The 16,565-nt window shown below is 56.8% G+C and overlaps 1 protein-coding gene across 2 annotated transcripts in view; it reads right to left on the bottom strand.

Annotated features, from left to right (window-relative positions):
* Positions 1-12,148, bottom strand: part of NECTIN2 (nectin cell adhesion molecule 2) — a 30,690-nt gene extending 18,542 nt beyond the window's left edge. Inside the window, exons 1-2 of one of the 2 annotated variants that reach the window (XM_047836573.1) lie at positions 11,761-12,148; positions 32-427 (exon numbers count right to left, since the gene is read on the bottom strand). In XM_047836573.1, the coding sequence (XP_047692529.1) occupies positions 32-427; positions 11,761-11,863 (499 nt within the window). In that variant the 5' untranslated portion in view covers positions 11,864-12,148. The remainder of the gene's footprint in view (positions 1-31; positions 428-11,760) is intronic. The other variant, XM_047836572.1, reaches the window with a different exon arrangement.
* Positions 12,149-16,565: the final 4,417 nt, after the last annotated feature.

Raw genomic sequence — 16,565 nt, 5'->3', positions numbered from 1 at the left:
CGAGAGGGCTCTGCCGCCCGACCCTGCTCACCTATGGCCCGGAGCCAGGTCGTCCCCCGGCTGGTGCCACTGGGGAACGTGGCAAATTCGCAGGTATAGTTGCCCTCATCCTCCACCGTCAGTCCCCGGAGGGCCAGCGTGGCATCCCGCAGCTCCGTCTCCGTGCCCTGCCTGGTCCCGCTGCTCTGCCCGGCGGTGACGAAGGACAGCCGCTCTTCGCCGGGCTTTGGGCTGCGGAAGCTGGGCCCGTACGAAGGGTGGAAGGCGGCCACGCTCCTGCTGGTGCCGGTTGCGTCCACGTGCAGCCACGTCACCTGCGAGACTCTGACGTCCGGTCCCGACGGCAGCAGGTGACACGGTAGCTGCACGGTGCCCCCCAGGTTGCCCCGCACCTCGGGCGGCACTCGAACTTGCACATCCTGGGCTCCTGGGGAGAAAAGAGAGAGGGAGAGAGAGAGAGGTGGGTGGGGGAAGGAGCCAGATACCTCCAGGCCAGGCAGGGCCGTCGCTGAGGGGCCCCACTGGGAAATGCAAGCCCCAGATGCGACGCAGGAGGCCTTTGCGAGGTCCCGATTCCCGATTCTTCCAGAGAGCACGTTTCACAGAAACACGGGGGACATAGGAATCTCGACTAGCTTACGTGCTAGTGTGGAATTACTGTTAATATCCTTTTAAAAACCGTTTGTTTATTTTAATATTTATTTCTTTTTGAGACAGGGAGAGACAGCATGAATGAGGGAGGGTCAGAGAGAGAGGAGACTCCGAATCGGAAGCAGGCTCCAGGCTCCGAGCTGTCAGCACAGAGCCCGACGCGGGGCTTGAACTCACAGACCGCGAGATCATGACCTGAGCCGAAGTCGGATGCTTAACCGACCGAGCCACCCAGGTGCCCTGTCTCACAACATAATATTTTAAATATTTAAAACGTGAGGACAGGGGCACTTGGGTGGCTCGGTCGGTTAAGCGTCAACTTCGGCTCAGGGCATGATCTCCGGGTCCGTGAGTTGGAGCCCCGCGTCGGGCTCTGGGCTGACAGCTCGGAGCCTGGAGCCTGCTTCCGATTCGGAGTCTCCCTCTCTCTCTGCCCCTCCCCTGCTTGCACTCTGTCTCTCTCTCAGTTATAGTTTCACCTTTCTAGAAAACCTACAGCCCTCTTAGCCACTTTTTTGTTTGTTTGTTTTGAGAGAGAGAGAAAGCACAAGTGGGGGAGGGGCAGAGAGCGAGGAGAGATCCAGAATCCCAATCGGGCTCCGCATGGGCAGCACGGAGCCCAACGCGAGGGGGGGGGGGGGGGGGGGGGGGCTCCAACCCATGAACCTGAGTCAAAGCAAAGTCGGACGCCCAACCGACTGAAACACCTAGGTGCCCCACTTTTTTTTTTTTTTTTTGAAACAGCTTTATTGAGATATAATTCCCACCCATTGAAAGCAGGTGAGTATATATTGTATATTCATTCACAAGACTTGTTACATATAGTGTCTGTCACTGCAATCAATTTTAGGGAATTTTTATAATTCCCCAAAGAAACTCGGTACCCACCGGCAGTCGCTCCCCGTGCCCCCAGCCCCTGGAAACCCCTCACTCACTTCCTTGGCCTCCACACATCTGCCCTTTGAGACATTTCGTATAAATGGAATCATACACTAGGTGGCGCTGTGACTGGCTTCCTTCACCTGGCATCCTGTGTTCAAGTTCCGTCCACGCAGCACCTGTCGGGCGCTTGGTTCCTTTTCGCGGCTGAATAATATGCCATTGTGTGGGTGCATTCTGTGTCATTTAGCGGCTCATCAGTTGATCGACACTCGGGTCGTCTCCACTTTGTGTTCATTGTGAACGGAACGGGATATGAGCAAACGGGTTTTTGCGTGAACGTCTCTTTTCCCTTCTCCTCGTTTGTTTTCTCGCGTTTAATAAAAAACACGGAATAAAGAAGGATGTTGCTCTGTGGTGCGAGGCAATACAGCACGGCGACCGCGGGCGCAGGCCGCCTGGGTTCGCATCCTGGTGCTGCCACGTGCTGGCTGTGTGACTTTGGGCAAGTCGTTGAACTTCTCTGGGCCTTGGTTTCCTCGGTTGTAAAGTGAGAATAATCGGAGGGCTCCGCCCCCTATAGGGGCTGTTATAAAGATTAAAGAATATTTGTGGAGCACTCAGCACAGGGCCACAGGAAACAGGAGATCAGTGCTTGTTAAATAAACACAGCCAGGTAAGTATAATTACAAGTGGCCCTTGATACTCAGCCTTGAGGCAAGGCCGAGGGCACATGCCCTTGCTCAAGGGGCAAAGGCTGTCTTTGACCGAGATGGGGGTGGGGAGCACTGGCCTCATACAGAAACCCAGGGCACACTAATAGGAGACCCTAATGAGGGGGTCCCCGCAGAAGGCAGTCGCATCAGCGGGGCCGGTCCCAGAGACTTTTGGAAAGAAGCCCCCAGCCAAGACCACTGCGTAACAGATCTATCGCCTCGGGGCACCTGAGTGGCACCATTGGTTAAGTGTCCGACTTTGGCTCAGGTCATGATCTCACGGTTTGTGAGTTCGAGCCCCACAAGACTCTCTCTGTGCCCTTCCCCCACTTGCTTGCGTGCACGTGTGCTCTCTCTCTCTCTCTCTCAGAATAAATAAATAAACTTAAAAAGATACGTAAGGGGCACTTGAGTGGCTCAGTTGGTTAAGTGTCCAACTTCGGCTCACGTCATGATCTCACGTTCATGGGTTTGAGCCCTGCATTGGGCTCTGTGCTGACAGCTCAGAGTCTGGAGCCTGCTTCGGAGTCTTGTGTCTCCCTCTCTCTCTGCCCCTCCCCCGTCCACACTCTCTCTTTCTCTCAAAAAGAAATAAACATGAAAAAAAGTTTTTGAAAAATACTTTCAAAAAAAAAAAAAAAAGATCTGTAATCTCATGGAATCCCCACGCATGTCCCCAAAATAACCCAAGAGTGACATGTTGGGAAGGGGGCCTCCTCCCCTTCAGACAGGCCACACTATAGAATGTCAAGAGTGTGGGACCCCTGAGCAGGGTGCCATGGGTGGTGTCATGCTGGTTCAGTCCCTTTCGGGGGGTGGTGGTGACCTTAGTTCTGAGCCTAAATCCCTCCATCTGCAAAATGGGGATGTTGAAGCAGGGTCCCTCGTGACGATTCCATGAGACGACTTCCTGCCACGAGGCCTTTGAGGGGCCCCGCAGGGGTGAGTCAAACAGAGGCCAGAGGCCGTTAGCTGCCAGCCCGCCGCAGGCCAAATCCGGCTTCGCGTGTATTCACTCTTGGCCCACACAGCATTGTTTCCAACACGAGCCAGCACTCACCCATCTACTGATCCACAGAAGGGTCTGGAGATTAAAGCTCAAAATCCAGACCAAAATCAGGATATGGGGTCCCTGGGGGTCACCAACTGGGTGGAGCTGAGGAAAGGCTGTCCCTTCCCTCCAGTGCCAGGATCCTTCACCCACTCGGCCTCCAAAGGCACGGAGTGTGGGACAAGGGTCCCCCAAGGGCCTGCCCCTTTCCAGCTGGGTGGGGAGGGACGGGCCCTCTGTCAGGAAAAATCACCCGGCCCTTGTGGGCTCTGGAGAGAGCAAAGTAGGGTCGGGCCAGGAACGTAGGTTTTCCCCTCTGAGGCAAGTGGGAGCTACGGAGGGTTCCGCAGCTGGAGAATGACTAGGCTTGAACCCAGGGAACCCGAGGGGCAGGTGGAGCCGGGCAGAAATGCCTCAGACAGCAAGAAGTCCTGCAGAGGGGTCACTAGAAGACCCAGAGGTTACGATGGAGGACTGGGTGCAGGGCTGGAGGCTGGCTCCTGGAGGGGGACTTAGAACTTAAAGGGATTGCGTGGTGGGGGAGGGAGGGATTGGAATCTGCTCCCATCCCAGGCAAGTTCGTGGGACGGTGACTCAGCAAACAGGTCCTGGGTGCTACAGGGTTGGCCCCTGGGGATGGGATGTCTGTCTCTCGTTCCCTGCTGTATCCCTGGAGCTGACACCAAGGTATGGCATGCAGTAAGCACTCAATAAATACAACCAAATGAGTATCTGGCTCTGTGTGGGGTGCAGGTGCCTCAGAAGAGACAGGGACATGTGTATCAGGTGAGGGTAGACAATGGGGCGGGAGACCCCTGTTGCCCCAAGAGTCATTGTCAAGGTGGCCGGGAAGACTGAAGGGGGTGAGGTGTGCCCGTAAGAACCCAGAGCCAGAGGCCTGACCCGCCTGAGGGAGGCCCGGAGGGCTTCCTGAAGGAGAAGGCATTCCTTTTCAACGTTTATTTATTTTTTGGGACAGAGAGAGACAGAGCATGAACGGAGGAGGGGCAGAAAGAGAGGGAGACACAGAATCGGAAATAGGCTCCAGGCTCGGAGCCATCAGCCCAGAGCCCGACGCGGGGCTCGAACTCATGGACCGCGAGATCGTGACCTGGCTGACTGCGCCACCCAGGCGCCCCAAGGCATTCCTTTTCAAGGGAAGCAGAGCTCAAGCTCGAGGAGCCCCACCCCTACCTCTGGGTCCCTGGACCCTTTGGTGAGCCAGATTTCACATGCTGGGGAGGTCCTTGTGGCCGCGTGACAACTGGATCTTCTGAGGGAGGGCTACCCTCCTGTATCTAGGGGGGGTGTCTCAGCATTGTCCGCTTCAGAGGTTTAAAAAAGACCCCACTCTTGGCTTCTTGTGGGGCAGGCTCCCCAGACAGGGTTTTCATCCCCAACACTCTGTCCCAGAGGGCCATACGCGCCTCCCCCTGCCCCCCCATTTCCTCTGCAGAGCACTGCTCCCCCTCTTCCAGCCTGGACGTTCGTGACTTCCATGCCCGGTTAGGCCCACAAGCGTATATGCCCTCAGTATCTGCGACAGCGGTCGGCTCCTGGTGGACACTCAATATTCTCTGAATGAATGAGGTTCTAAAATCCCATGGCCTGAAGTTCCCCATTCTGTTTTTTTTTTTTTAATGTTTATTTATTTTGAGAGAGAGAGAGAGAGAGAGAGAGAGAGAGATGGAGAATCCCAAGCAGGCTCCGCGCTGTCAGCACAGAGCCCGGCACGGGGCTCGAACTCACGAACCTCGAGATCACGACCTGAGCCGAGACCAACAGTCGGACGTTTAACCGACGGAGCCACCCAGGGGCCTCTGGAAGTTCCCCCAATCTGTTTCTAATTCTGAATGGATGAACAGGATGGTTCAGCCCCTGTGGGGTTAGGGGTGTTTCCACCTAAACGTCGCCCCTCGTCCTCTACCCCCACACGCGGTCCATCAGGAAGCCCTGTCGGCTCCATCTACAAAATATACCCACCAACAGACCACATCCGAGCTCCTAATTCACTGGTACCTGCCCGCATGGAGGACTGCAGTTGCCCTCACGGTCTGTTCCCAAACACAGCCAATAGGTCCCTCCTCCCGGCTCAGAGCCCTCCGGCGGCCCTCCTCACTCAGAAAAGAAACTCTCAAGGCCCCGCACGATCTGCACTGATCCTCTTTCCGGCCTCATCCCCCACCCTCTCCCCTTGGCTCACCCTGCTCTGACCACACTGGCTTCCCCACTGTTCCCCCAGACGACCTCAGGGCCTTTGCACTTGTTCCCGCATCCTGAAATGCTTCTTCCCCACATGTCCCCATGGCTCCCTCCCTCGTTTCGTTCAGGTCTTTGCTCAGCTAGGCAAAGACCCCCTGAGCGCCGTAATGGTAATAAAAACTGCCTCGACCCCGCTTCATTTCCCTCAAAGCACCTGATGTATCTCCCCCACTAGAACATCGGTGCCCAGGGGGAGGGGTCTTTGCTGACTAATGTATCTCCAGAGCCTACAATGGTGCCTGGCACACTGTAGGAGCTCCAGAAACATGATGGATGAACGAATGAGGTGAAGCTGGGGAATTGGCTGTGCACTAGATACACGGGCAGAGGCTCCACTAAGAGTTTGGGCTTTGGGGGCCCCTGGGTGGCTCGGTAGGCAAAATATCTGACTCTTGGTTTCCGCTCCGGTCATAATCCCATGGTTTGTGGGTTCGAGCCCCGCATCGCGCTCCACACAGAGCCTGCTTGGGATTCTCTGTCTCTGTCTCTGCCCCTTCCCGGCTTGTTCTCTCTCTCTGTCTCTCTCTCTCAAAAATAAACATTAAAAAAGATGTTTGGTGGGAATGCAAACTGGTGCAGCCACTCTGGAAAGCAGTATGGAGGTCCCTCAAAAAAGTAAAAATAGAACTACCCTAGGACCCAGCAATTGCACGACTAGGCATTTATCCACGGGATACAGGTGTGCTGTTTTGAAGGGACACATGCACCCCCATGTTTATGGCAGCACTATCGACAATAGCCAAAGGATGGAAAGAGCCCAAATGTCCATCGATGGATGAACGGATAAAGAAGATGTGGTCTATAGATACAAGGGAGTATTACTCGGCAATCAAAAAGAATGAAATCCTGCCATTTGCAACTACGTGGATGGAACTGGAGGGTATTATGCTAAGTGAAATTAGTCAGTCAGAGAAAGACACAAATCATAGGACGTCACTCCTATGAGGACTTGAAGAGACAAAACAGATGAGCATAAGGGAAGGGGAACAAAAATAATATAAAAACAGGGAGGGGACAAAACATACGAGGCTTAAATATGGAGAACAAACGGAGGGCTCCGGGAGGGGTTGTGGGAGGGGGGATGGGCTAAATGGGGAAGGGGCACTAAGGAATCTACTCCCGAAAGCACTGTCGCACTCTATGCTAATGAACCTGGATGTAAATTTTAACAAAGTTAATTAAATTTGAAAAGAAAAAAAAAAGTTTGGGCTTTTGCCTGAGGGTGCTGGGAAGCCATGGAGAGTTGTACCCAGGGGGAGGAACAGGGTTAGGTTTGTGCCTTCTGGAAGAACCCTCGGAATGGGATGGGGCAGGGATGTGGGGGGTGGGCTGTGAGGAAGAAGGATCAACCGGACGTGGCGGCAAGTTCAGCAGGGAATGGCTGGGACGTGAGGCCCACAGGCTCTGAGAGTCAGGGGCACAGGGGTGGGCTGGTGCCCAGACACTCTGTGTCTTAGATGGAGCCTGGGGAACCGAAGCCAGGAGGACGGCTGGCCTGAAATTAGGACCCTGGTGCCCAGCGCGCTGTTGGGAGCGTGCCTGTGCCCTGACCTTGGCTGGGACGTGGCTGGCACCACGATGGGGGAGAGTCTGGCCATGGGAACACGGGCCTCCCTCGGCTTCCCTCAGCAAGGCAGACTGGTGACAGCTTCATGAGGCATCAGCTGGGTCCCCAGACACGTTTCCTGTCCCTATGGCCTGGGCCTGCAGGCTTTCTGGTGACGGAGTGGGGGCTGCCCGGGGCATCGCATGAGCCCAGGAGAAAACTGAGAGAGACAGAGACACGTAGCCTGAGACCCTGAGATCCGGGGTTGGAAGATCCAGGCAGAGAGGAGGGTGCCATGGTGACTTCGAGTAGGGGGCTGGGGGCCCTGACTCCCGGGCTCCTGCCTGGCTGGCTCCTGAGACCCATAAACACTGTGACCTGCCCTGTCGGGTGCGGCAGGACTCGAGCAGGCCCTTGAAGGCCGGCGTGCTAGGAGTGCTGGCCTCGGCTGCTGCCTCAGCCACCTTGCTAATTAATTAATTGCATTAATCACAGTGCCCACCCCCGCAGCGGACATCCGGGAGCCGGTCTGGGGTGGGGAGAGGTGAGCCGCAGCAGCGGTGGCCTGGAGATGGGGCTCTCTGTGCCTGGCTTTCTGCACCTGCCTCCCTGTCTCTCCCAACCATCTCTCAGAGGGTGGTTATTACTCCCTCCCCAGGCTGAGACCTCCCTGCCTTTCTGCAGCAGCCACACACACCCCCCCACCCCGGAAGGACCCAGGACCCCCACTGTGGGGTCTGATGTTTCTGGTGCTGGATCTCTAGGACTGCCCTCCCTGGCCGAGCCCCTCAGACAGAAGCTCTCACCGCTCTGCCCAGTCCACATTTACCCCAAAATGTTTCCATCCCCGAGACTCTCCCCACCCCCCCCACCCCCCACCCCCCCGCCCCCGCAGGCCTTGATCTCTCTCTGCATCTGGTTCCTGGGCCCTGAGTCTGTCCCTACATGTCTTCAACTCCCCGGCTCTCTGGTTTCTGCCTTTGTCTCTCTCAGACTTTCTGCTTTCTGTGTCTGTCATATTCTCTCTCTAACAGCTTTATTTTTTTTTTTTAAGTTGATTTATTTATTTTGAAAGAGAGAGAGAGAGAGTGAGCGAGAGCGCTTGCACGAGCAGGGGAGGGGCAGAGAGAGAGAGAGAGAGAGAGAGAGAATCCCAAGCAGGCTCCTTGCTGTCAGCACAAAGCCTAATGCGGGGATTGATCCCACGAACTGTGAGATCACGACCTGAGCTGAAATCAAGAGTTGGATGCGTAACCGAGTGAGCCACCCAGGTGCCCCTCTAACGGCTTGGGATATAATTCCCATACCATCCAATCTGCCCATTCAAAGCGCACAGTTCAGTGGCGTTAGTATATTCCCAGATCTGTGCCTTCCTCATGGCAGTCCATCCCGGAACATTTTCACTGGCCCAAGAAGACGGCCCACATCCTTAGCTGTTCTCATATTCTCTTTCCTCTATGTCTGACACCTGAGAGGCCCGTCTTTCTGGGTGTGGGTCTCCTAGTCTCTGGAATTCGGCTCCCTGCTTTATCTCCTGGGGTCTCTAAACTCTTGGGGTTTCTGGTGTCTGTCTCTCACGGTCTATGTCTCTGGTGTCAATCTCTCACGGGCTGTATGTCTCTGACCCTGGGACCTCCCTGCCTCCTGGGTCTCCCCATCTCTGCCTGCCTCTCCGCATCTCTGATACCCTTTGTCTATGCCTGGGCCATCTCCCTGGGTCTCTCTTCTCCTCCCCCTCCTCCTCCATTTCTCAGCATGGTTGGGACATTAAAAATGTAACAGTGTCCCTGGCGGGGCGGGGGAGCTGGCCGGTGTGCCTTAACTCCCTGTCCTTTCTGTGTCCACCACTCCCTGCGCCCCCCACATACTGCTGGTCTTCTTGAGACTGGCCTGTGCTCTGACCTCCCTGGGTCCTGGCACCTCGTCACTGATGGCTGGGGGCTTCTGGGCTCCCAGTCCCTCACCAAGGCTCTAAATCTCTCTCCTTAGGCTGTTCCTGCCTTTATCCTGGTGCGTCTGTCCAGCTCCCTCCCCCTCCTCCACCTTTCTGGCCCCATCTCAGCATCTTTCTGTCCCACCCTTGTGGGCCACATTTCATCCTCCCCCCGCCCCCCGCCATCTCTCTCGGTTCCAATCTAGGGTTTGTCCCTGACCCCATCCCTAAATTTGTTTCTGACGCATTCTCCGTCGCCTTCCGCCTTCCGTCCCCCAGCCCTGTATCTCCCTCCCTGTCTGTGAATCCCTTCCCTGCTCCCCTCCCTACCTCGCTGCCCAGTCCCCCTTCCCTAATGAGAAGAGACAGCAGGCCCTCTCCTCCCATCCCCCTCCACTACGGGCTGACTGACAGGGAAGAGCCAAGAAAGCTAGGGAGGACTGGAGAGGAGGCGACCCAGCAGGGGGCCCAGGTGGAGAGCCCTCGGTCCCCCAGGGGCCGAGGAGGGGGGAGGCAGAGGAGCCAGAGACAGGTAAAGAGAGAGATGGATGGCAAGGAAAGACAGAAAGAAGGAGCTCTGTGAGAGGAGAGAGCCAGAGAAGCAGAGAGAGGCGAGAAATGAAGAGGGGAGGAGGTGGAGAGAAAGTGGGGGAAGGAGGGAGAGACAGAGGAAGAGAGAAAAGAGGGGAGGGAGAAAAGGTGGGAAGCAAAGGCACAGAGATGAGGGGTCAGGAGGGCGGAAGGCCCCCTCCCCAGGTGCTAAGGGCTTTCACACGGGCTCAGTGAGGCCTCTGAACCCTCCCACTGGCCCTAGAGAGAAAGGGTTACTGTCTCTGTTTTACAAAGGAGGAAATGGAGCCTCAGGGGCACCTGATGGAGCAGAGCCCAGGAAGGCTCTGAAGTCTGACGCCTGGCTTTCTGGGGACTGGCTGTGGACCCCGGGAATGTGGCTTGCCCTTTCGAAGCCTCCGTGTCCCCATCTGCGAAATGGAAATAGGAACAGAGGACCTGTCTCCTAGGGCGATCTAGAATTCTCCATGAGATCACGAGTCAAGTCAAAGCCCGGCTCAAGGTCAGGTGGGTTCTGAGCGTTTCTCACAAGCGGCAGGTCCTGACCTCATGTCCCTATCTCTGACACCAAGGGAGAGGCAGTATCCAACTCGGAGTCAAGGCTTGGGATACAAATCAGCGACAAGCTGGGGCAAATGAGGTCAGAGGGATAGCCAGGGTTCAGGGTTCTCGCAAGACACCCCCCCACCCCACCCCCTGCTCCCGCCTACACTTCCTGGGCAAACCCTTGGGAAACTCCAGTGTCCAGAGTTTCTAGCTGGGAATAAAGAGCCCAGTCACCTGCAAGGGGGCGGGGCCAGAACCTTCTTCACCTGTTCGTCCCAGCCTCTCCCTCCTCTGAGAGCTGCGCCCTCCCTCAGAGGGGTTGAGGGGACTGGGAGGGAGTCGGTGGGCAGAGCAGAGGGAGGGGCGGGGGATTAGGGCGGCGGCTCCTCGCGTCCCCCCCCACCCCCCCACCCCGCGGCGGCTCCAAGGGCGCGACCGGAGGAAAGATAAGGTCCCGAAACCTGGGAGTCCGGAACCGGGAGCCGGGGAGAGCTCCCGCCCCTCCCTGCCGGGGTTCAGCTAAAGTGAAACCGGTAAAAGTTCCCCAGGGACGTCCCAGCCGACGGCTCACAAGGAAAGGGAAGCGTCTTCTTTCTTCAGGGGACACAGCCCACCGAGCGCCAGCTTCCAGAGAGAGCCTCCTGCCCTTGATTACATCTAGAAGCCAAGAACCGAGTGCCCCGCCCGCATTTACATCTGGATCTCAGGAGACATTCCAATGCCTACAATTAAATCTGAAACCCAGGAGATAGGGCCTCTTCCGCCTCCCCCCTCACCCCCTGTTTTATCTGGGACCCAGGAGCCACAGCCCCCTGCTCACAATCTGGAACCCAGGTTTGAGCCCTTCCTGCCCCCAATTCGACCAGGACCCCAGGACACATAGCCCCTAGCCTTCATTCTACTTGGGACTCAGACCCCGAGCCCCTAAGTTGTCTGGGTCCCAGGAGCCAGGCCCCAGACCCTTGTTTTCTGGGTCCCAAGAACCTACAGCTCCCTGAGGCCCCAGGTTGGAGTCCTCAGGCCCTTCCCCAGGTCGCCGGAACTCTCATCCTTGGCCCTCCCAGGAACACGAAGTCCCAGCCCTCCAGCCCCTCTGGAGAGCCTGGACATCTGGCCCCCTGCCCTCAGTTCTCCCAAGGCCTCAAACGCCCAACCCTGGGAGAAGGAAAATGGGGGATGGCCTTGTCTCCTCGTCGCGACCCTCCTGCTGGGGAGCGGGAGGGGAGAAATTCCCCACATGCCTGAGCGGGGAAGCGGAGATGGAACCTCAGATCCGGGTTGACAGCTCAGTGCGGGGTGGGGTGGGGGGCGCGAAGGCTCAGATTTAACCCTTTTGGTGTTAGAGTCTGAGGAAGGGGGAGGGGATAACCGAGAAGTCCGGTGTAGGATGGATGGAGAGTTGGGATTCAGAAGGGTGGTGGTGGGCGGGGGGAGAGGGCTGCCGAGAGATAAGGGTCGGAGTCGGTGCGGCCGGCCGGGAAGGGGGCTCGAGGGAGGGGGCTCGGTGAACTGGGGGTAGAGCGGGGAGGGTGCTCGGTCTTTCCCCACTCGGAAGGTGGGGAAGGGGTTGGGTCCGCGCGGAGGGTGGGCGTCTGCGGTTTCTCACCGGTTTCCCGGAGCAGCAGCAGCAGCAGCAGCAGCAGCAGCAGCGGCAGGAGTGGCAGCGTCGGCGACGATCTCGACGGCGAGAGGGCTGCGGCCCGGGCCATGGGGGGGCCCGGGGTGGGACTGGGCCCGGGCGGGGGCCTGCGGGCCACTCCGTGAGCGCCGATCGGCTGGGCGGTCGAGCAGGTGCCTGAGGGGCTCCGGCTCCCGGCCGGTTCCCGCCCGCTCTGCTCCCGCGGCTCTGCTCTCGGGGCCGGGCTCTCCCCGCTCGGCGCCCCCGGCCCCAGGCTTCTCTCGGGCAGCTCGGACTCGCTGACGTCACAGGACCCACCCCTTCCCTCCCCCCCCGCGGAGCCGACCTTGGGCTCCGGCCGCACTCGCTCACGCCGTCCCGCCCTCTCTGAGATTCCACGCTGGTCCTCCCCGGGATTTTATTCCCGCCCCGCCCAGCATTCTGCGCCCGCCCCCTCCCAGGGCTTTACACCTGCCTCTCCCCAGAATTCGATGTTGCCCCTCCCCCAGAATTCAATCTCCGCCTCCCCTGGAGCTCAAACCCCACCCCTTTTGCCCTCCAGGAGACCGCTCGCGCCCCGCCCCCGTCTCCGGGCGGCTGGTTGAGATTCGGTCACGCCCTCTCCAGAGTTTACAGCGGTCTCCGCCCCCCTGAAGCCACGCCTCCGCGACGGCCCCGCCCACCCGCTCTACTGGCAGTGGGTCCGGCCTCTTCCCGGGAACTCGGTCCCGCCTGGTCTCAGCCCCGCGCGAAGTTCTGTCCCCGCCTCTTCAGCTGTAGCTGAGGCGCCGTCACACCTGCGTGAGGCACGTGGGTTCTCATAGGCCCGCCCCCTCCTGGAGCCCCGCCCCCAAGCTGAAACCACCCCCCCCAGCCCACCCTCCCATGCCCGCCAGGAGACTTTCCTAGTTCTTGCCTCTCGCCCAGTGCCTGTCTCGCTACTGGGTGCGTCTCGGTTTATCCTGTGTCTTTCTAAGCTCTGCCCCGGACTCTGGGCGTCGCTGCGCCATTCCTTTCCAGATTTCTCTTTGCCTCTCTGTGCCTCTGGCTTTATGTCTCTCACAATCTTTGGATCTCCTTCGTCCCTTTATTTCTCTGCCTCTGGAGTCCGCACGTGTCGGAGTCGCTTTGTGTCTCTGGTGTTGCTGCTCTTTGTCTTTCTAACACCGTTCCTGTGTCACTTGCTCCCCGCGTCTCTTTCCATCCCTTTGACTCTGTCCCTGTGTCTCGATGTGCCTTCTTGTTTCTGTCTCTCTCGACGTCTCTGTTCCTGCCTCTGTTCTCTGTGGCTCTCGCTCCCCGCCAACCCCCCTGTCCTCTCCTGTATTCGGTTCCTACCTCCCCGTGACCGCGGCCTCCCGCCAGGGGGCAGCACAGACCGGCCCCCCGCGCTCTGCTAGCCCTGCGGGGCTGGGCTAGGGTCGGGCCTCCAGATTCCGCCGGTCCCTCCCCTTGTCCTTGTCCCACTTCTATCTTCCCAGCCTCCTCGCGTCTTTGTGTCTCTCGCTCTGACTCGGCCCCTTTGTCTCTCCCCGGCGGCTCCCGCTCCTCCCCACCCCCACCTACCTCTTCACATTCCTAGGGCTGACCGGGGGAGCTGGTGAGGCCGCCCAGTGTGGCAGGGTGAGGGCGGGAAGCGGGAGGCTGAGGGAGGGGATGCCACTGAGCCCCTGAAATCCCTCCTTTCCATTTCCTCTAGGGTGAGGGTGTCGCCGATCAGCTGGGCGCAGATGCTTGAGACCTTCTTGTCCCCACCAAGAGGAGCCCCTAGACTTGCCCTCCTTCCCCACAGCACACGCCCCAGCTTTCCTCCCCAAAGGGCGAGGTCTCGAGTAGGGGAGACTCTTACTGACCTGCCTTCTCTTGGTAATGAGACTATTAATAACCGTATTTAGCACTTACTGTGTGCCACGTGCACATTGAAGTGCAGTATATTATCTCAAATAACCCACACCTGACCCTATGTGATAAGGAAACTGAGGCACAGAGAGATGAAAGTGACATGGCCCAACAAAGTTGCAAAATGTCAAATCCAGGGGCGCCTGGGCGGCTCAGTCGGTTAAGCGTCCGACTTCCGCTCAGGTCGTGATCTTGCGGTTCCCGAGCTGGAGCCCCACGTTGCGCTCTGTGCTGACAGCTCAGAGCCTGGAGCCTGCTTCAGATTCTGTCTCCCTCTCTCTGCCCCTCCCCTGCTTTCACTCTCTCTCTCTCTCTCTCTCTCTCTCTCTCTCTCTTTCTCAATTAAATATATATTTTTTAATGGCAAATCCAGATCTGACGTATCTTAGTTAATTCCTCGCAAGAATCCCACGGAGGAGACACCGTCGTGATCCCCATCTGACTGAAAAGTGCACCGAGCACAGGGTGGCCATTGGCCCCAAGCCACCCAGCAAGGAAGTAGCAAGCAGGGATTTGAACCCAGGCAGTCCGCGCTTTTATCCTCTCTACCCTACACGTCCTTCAAACAGCATGTATCTCAGGCTTGGCACAAGCCTGGTATGAGCCCAGCTGGACACATGTGGGTAGTAAATGTGATCTCTCTGGCCTCTCCCCAGTCTGGAGCCAGCCTAGAGGGTCAGGATCTCTGGCTTTTAGTGAGGGCTTTGCCACTAATTTGCTCTGTAATATCCTTGCCTCTGTCCCCACTCCCCTGTCTCCCTTCAACAAAATACCCAGTCCCCAGGGAGATTTCTTCCAGGAAGGGCCCGCAGCACCTGCTCTTTTCTGGCCCTGTCAGTGAGTGAGCTCAGCTTTTCTTTCTGGCTGGTCTTTGTTGGGTATGTTTGAGCCCAGGAGGGAAGCCCCAGGAAGGTAAGCTGGACTTTAACGCCCCTTCACAGGCGGAAGGGGACATACATGAGGCTGCGCACTGCCATGTTGATTGACAAATGCCTGGGTGGGTCTCATGCCTGAGGAGTCAAGTCAACTTTCAGTGCCGAGAAGTCCCGTGGCACTGCGCTGAAGAGCCATAGCCTCCGGGAGGTATAGGCACAAGGCCAAGGTCTTTCTGATAGAGCTTTGAAGTTGGTGCCAAATATTTACCTGCCTGGCAACCTGTAACCTCTTTTTCTTCTTCCAACAGTCTACTACCCTACTACCAAGTTTTCCTATAGGGCGTCCCCTACACTCAGTCTTTTTGGTTCAGAGGGAGCCTGATCCTGTCCTGGCCAATCAGTGCAATTGATCCCTTGGCCACTGGGATTGGTTCAAAGGTGGGGGTGGAGCCCATTCCTGTCCAATGGGAATTAGCCCTGAGACTTCCTCTTGAATTAATAGTAAAGGAACACAATTTTTTTGATAAGACTTTTATTTTATTTTGTTATATTTTATTTTATTTTATTATTTATTATTTTTTTTTAAGTAGGCTTCACACCCCGACATAGGGCTTGAGTTCAGGGCGCCAATGAGATCAGGACTTGAGCTGAGATCAAGAGTCAGATGCTTGGAGTACTTGGGTGGCTCGGTCAGTTAAGTGACTGACTCTTTTTTTTTTTTTAACGTTTATTTATTTTTGAGACAGAGAGAGAGCATGAACGGGGGAGGGGCAGAGAGAGAGGGAGACACAGAATCGGAAGCAGGCTCCAGGCTCTGAGCCATCAGCCCAGAGCCCGATGCGGGGCTCGAACTCACGGACGACGAGATCGTGACCTGAGCTGAAGTCGGACGCTTAACCGACTGCACCACCCAGGTGCCCCAAGTGACTGACTCTTGACTTCAGTTCAGGTCATGATCTCATGGTTCAGTTCATGAGACCGAGCCCCACATTGGGTTCCTTGCTGAGAGTGAGAGCTCAGAACCAGTTTGGGATTCTCTCTCTCTCTGCCCCTCCCACTCTCTCTCTCTCTTTCAAAATAAATAAATAAACTGGGGGAAAAAAAGAAAAAAAGCCAGATGCTTAACTGACTGAGCCACCCAAGCACCCCAGGACAGCTTTCTGATGAGACTATTTGAGCCCCTGGATCCAGCTATGCCTGAAGATAGTCAGCCTGGTTATTACGAGTGAATAATTTCCCTTTTCATTTACACTAATTTTTTACTTCCTTTTTTTTTTTTTTTTTTGGTCGTTTGCAGCCAAACATATCCTTACTAATAAAAGCTATGGGAGCCCAAAAAAGGCACAGATTCCTGTAAAGTTGCCAGGGCAGGAAAAGGGGAGTGAAAACTTTTCAGAATCCTTCCAGATGCCCAGGCTTTGAAGGACAGGCAAGCTTTATGACAATGGGGGAAACCGGGAAGGGCATTCCAGGAATAGTAAAGTCATGAAGACACAAGGCAGGGGCATGTGTGAGAGACGGAGGGGTGGGCTGTGTGTGAGGGGCAACATCTTAGGTCCTAAATGCCGGGTGAAGGGCGGTTCATGCACTTGAGAGCAATAGGGAGCCACAGAAGGTTGTAAACAAGGGTAGTTTACTGCAAACTTGCTTTTACTTCCCGGAGCCCCAGATCCTGCAGGAGATCCCTCTTGCCCCTTCCCCCAGACCCTTGTCCAAGGTGGGGGGGTCAGGCTGAGGGCACAGGCTGCCATCTGTATGCAAATTGCCTGGGAGGCCAGACAGATGAGGGACCTTATGCAAATGTATGTCTTCCAGGGAGGAGGGCTGGGACCCTCCTCTCATTAACTCAAGGACCAGGTGCTGAGCACCCCCTTCCTCCCTGGGGTCCCCTCTCTTCCCTCCCCCTAGCCATCTGCTCACCCCCTCCCCAGCTCCCCAGATCCCTCCTGACCAATGTCGGTTCTTACAGTGGTCTCTCTCTCTCTCCACCTGGTCTCTTCCCTGGACCAAAGGACCCTA

The sequence above is a fragment of the Prionailurus viverrinus genome, chromosome E2 (genome assembly GCF_022837055.1).
Source record: "Prionailurus viverrinus isolate Anna chromosome E2, UM_Priviv_1.0, whole genome shotgun sequence".
In the NCBI taxonomy this organism is placed as follows: Eukaryota; Metazoa; Chordata; class Mammalia; order Carnivora; family Felidae; genus Prionailurus; species Prionailurus viverrinus.
This window is presented reverse-complemented; position numbering and strand designations above follow the sequence as displayed.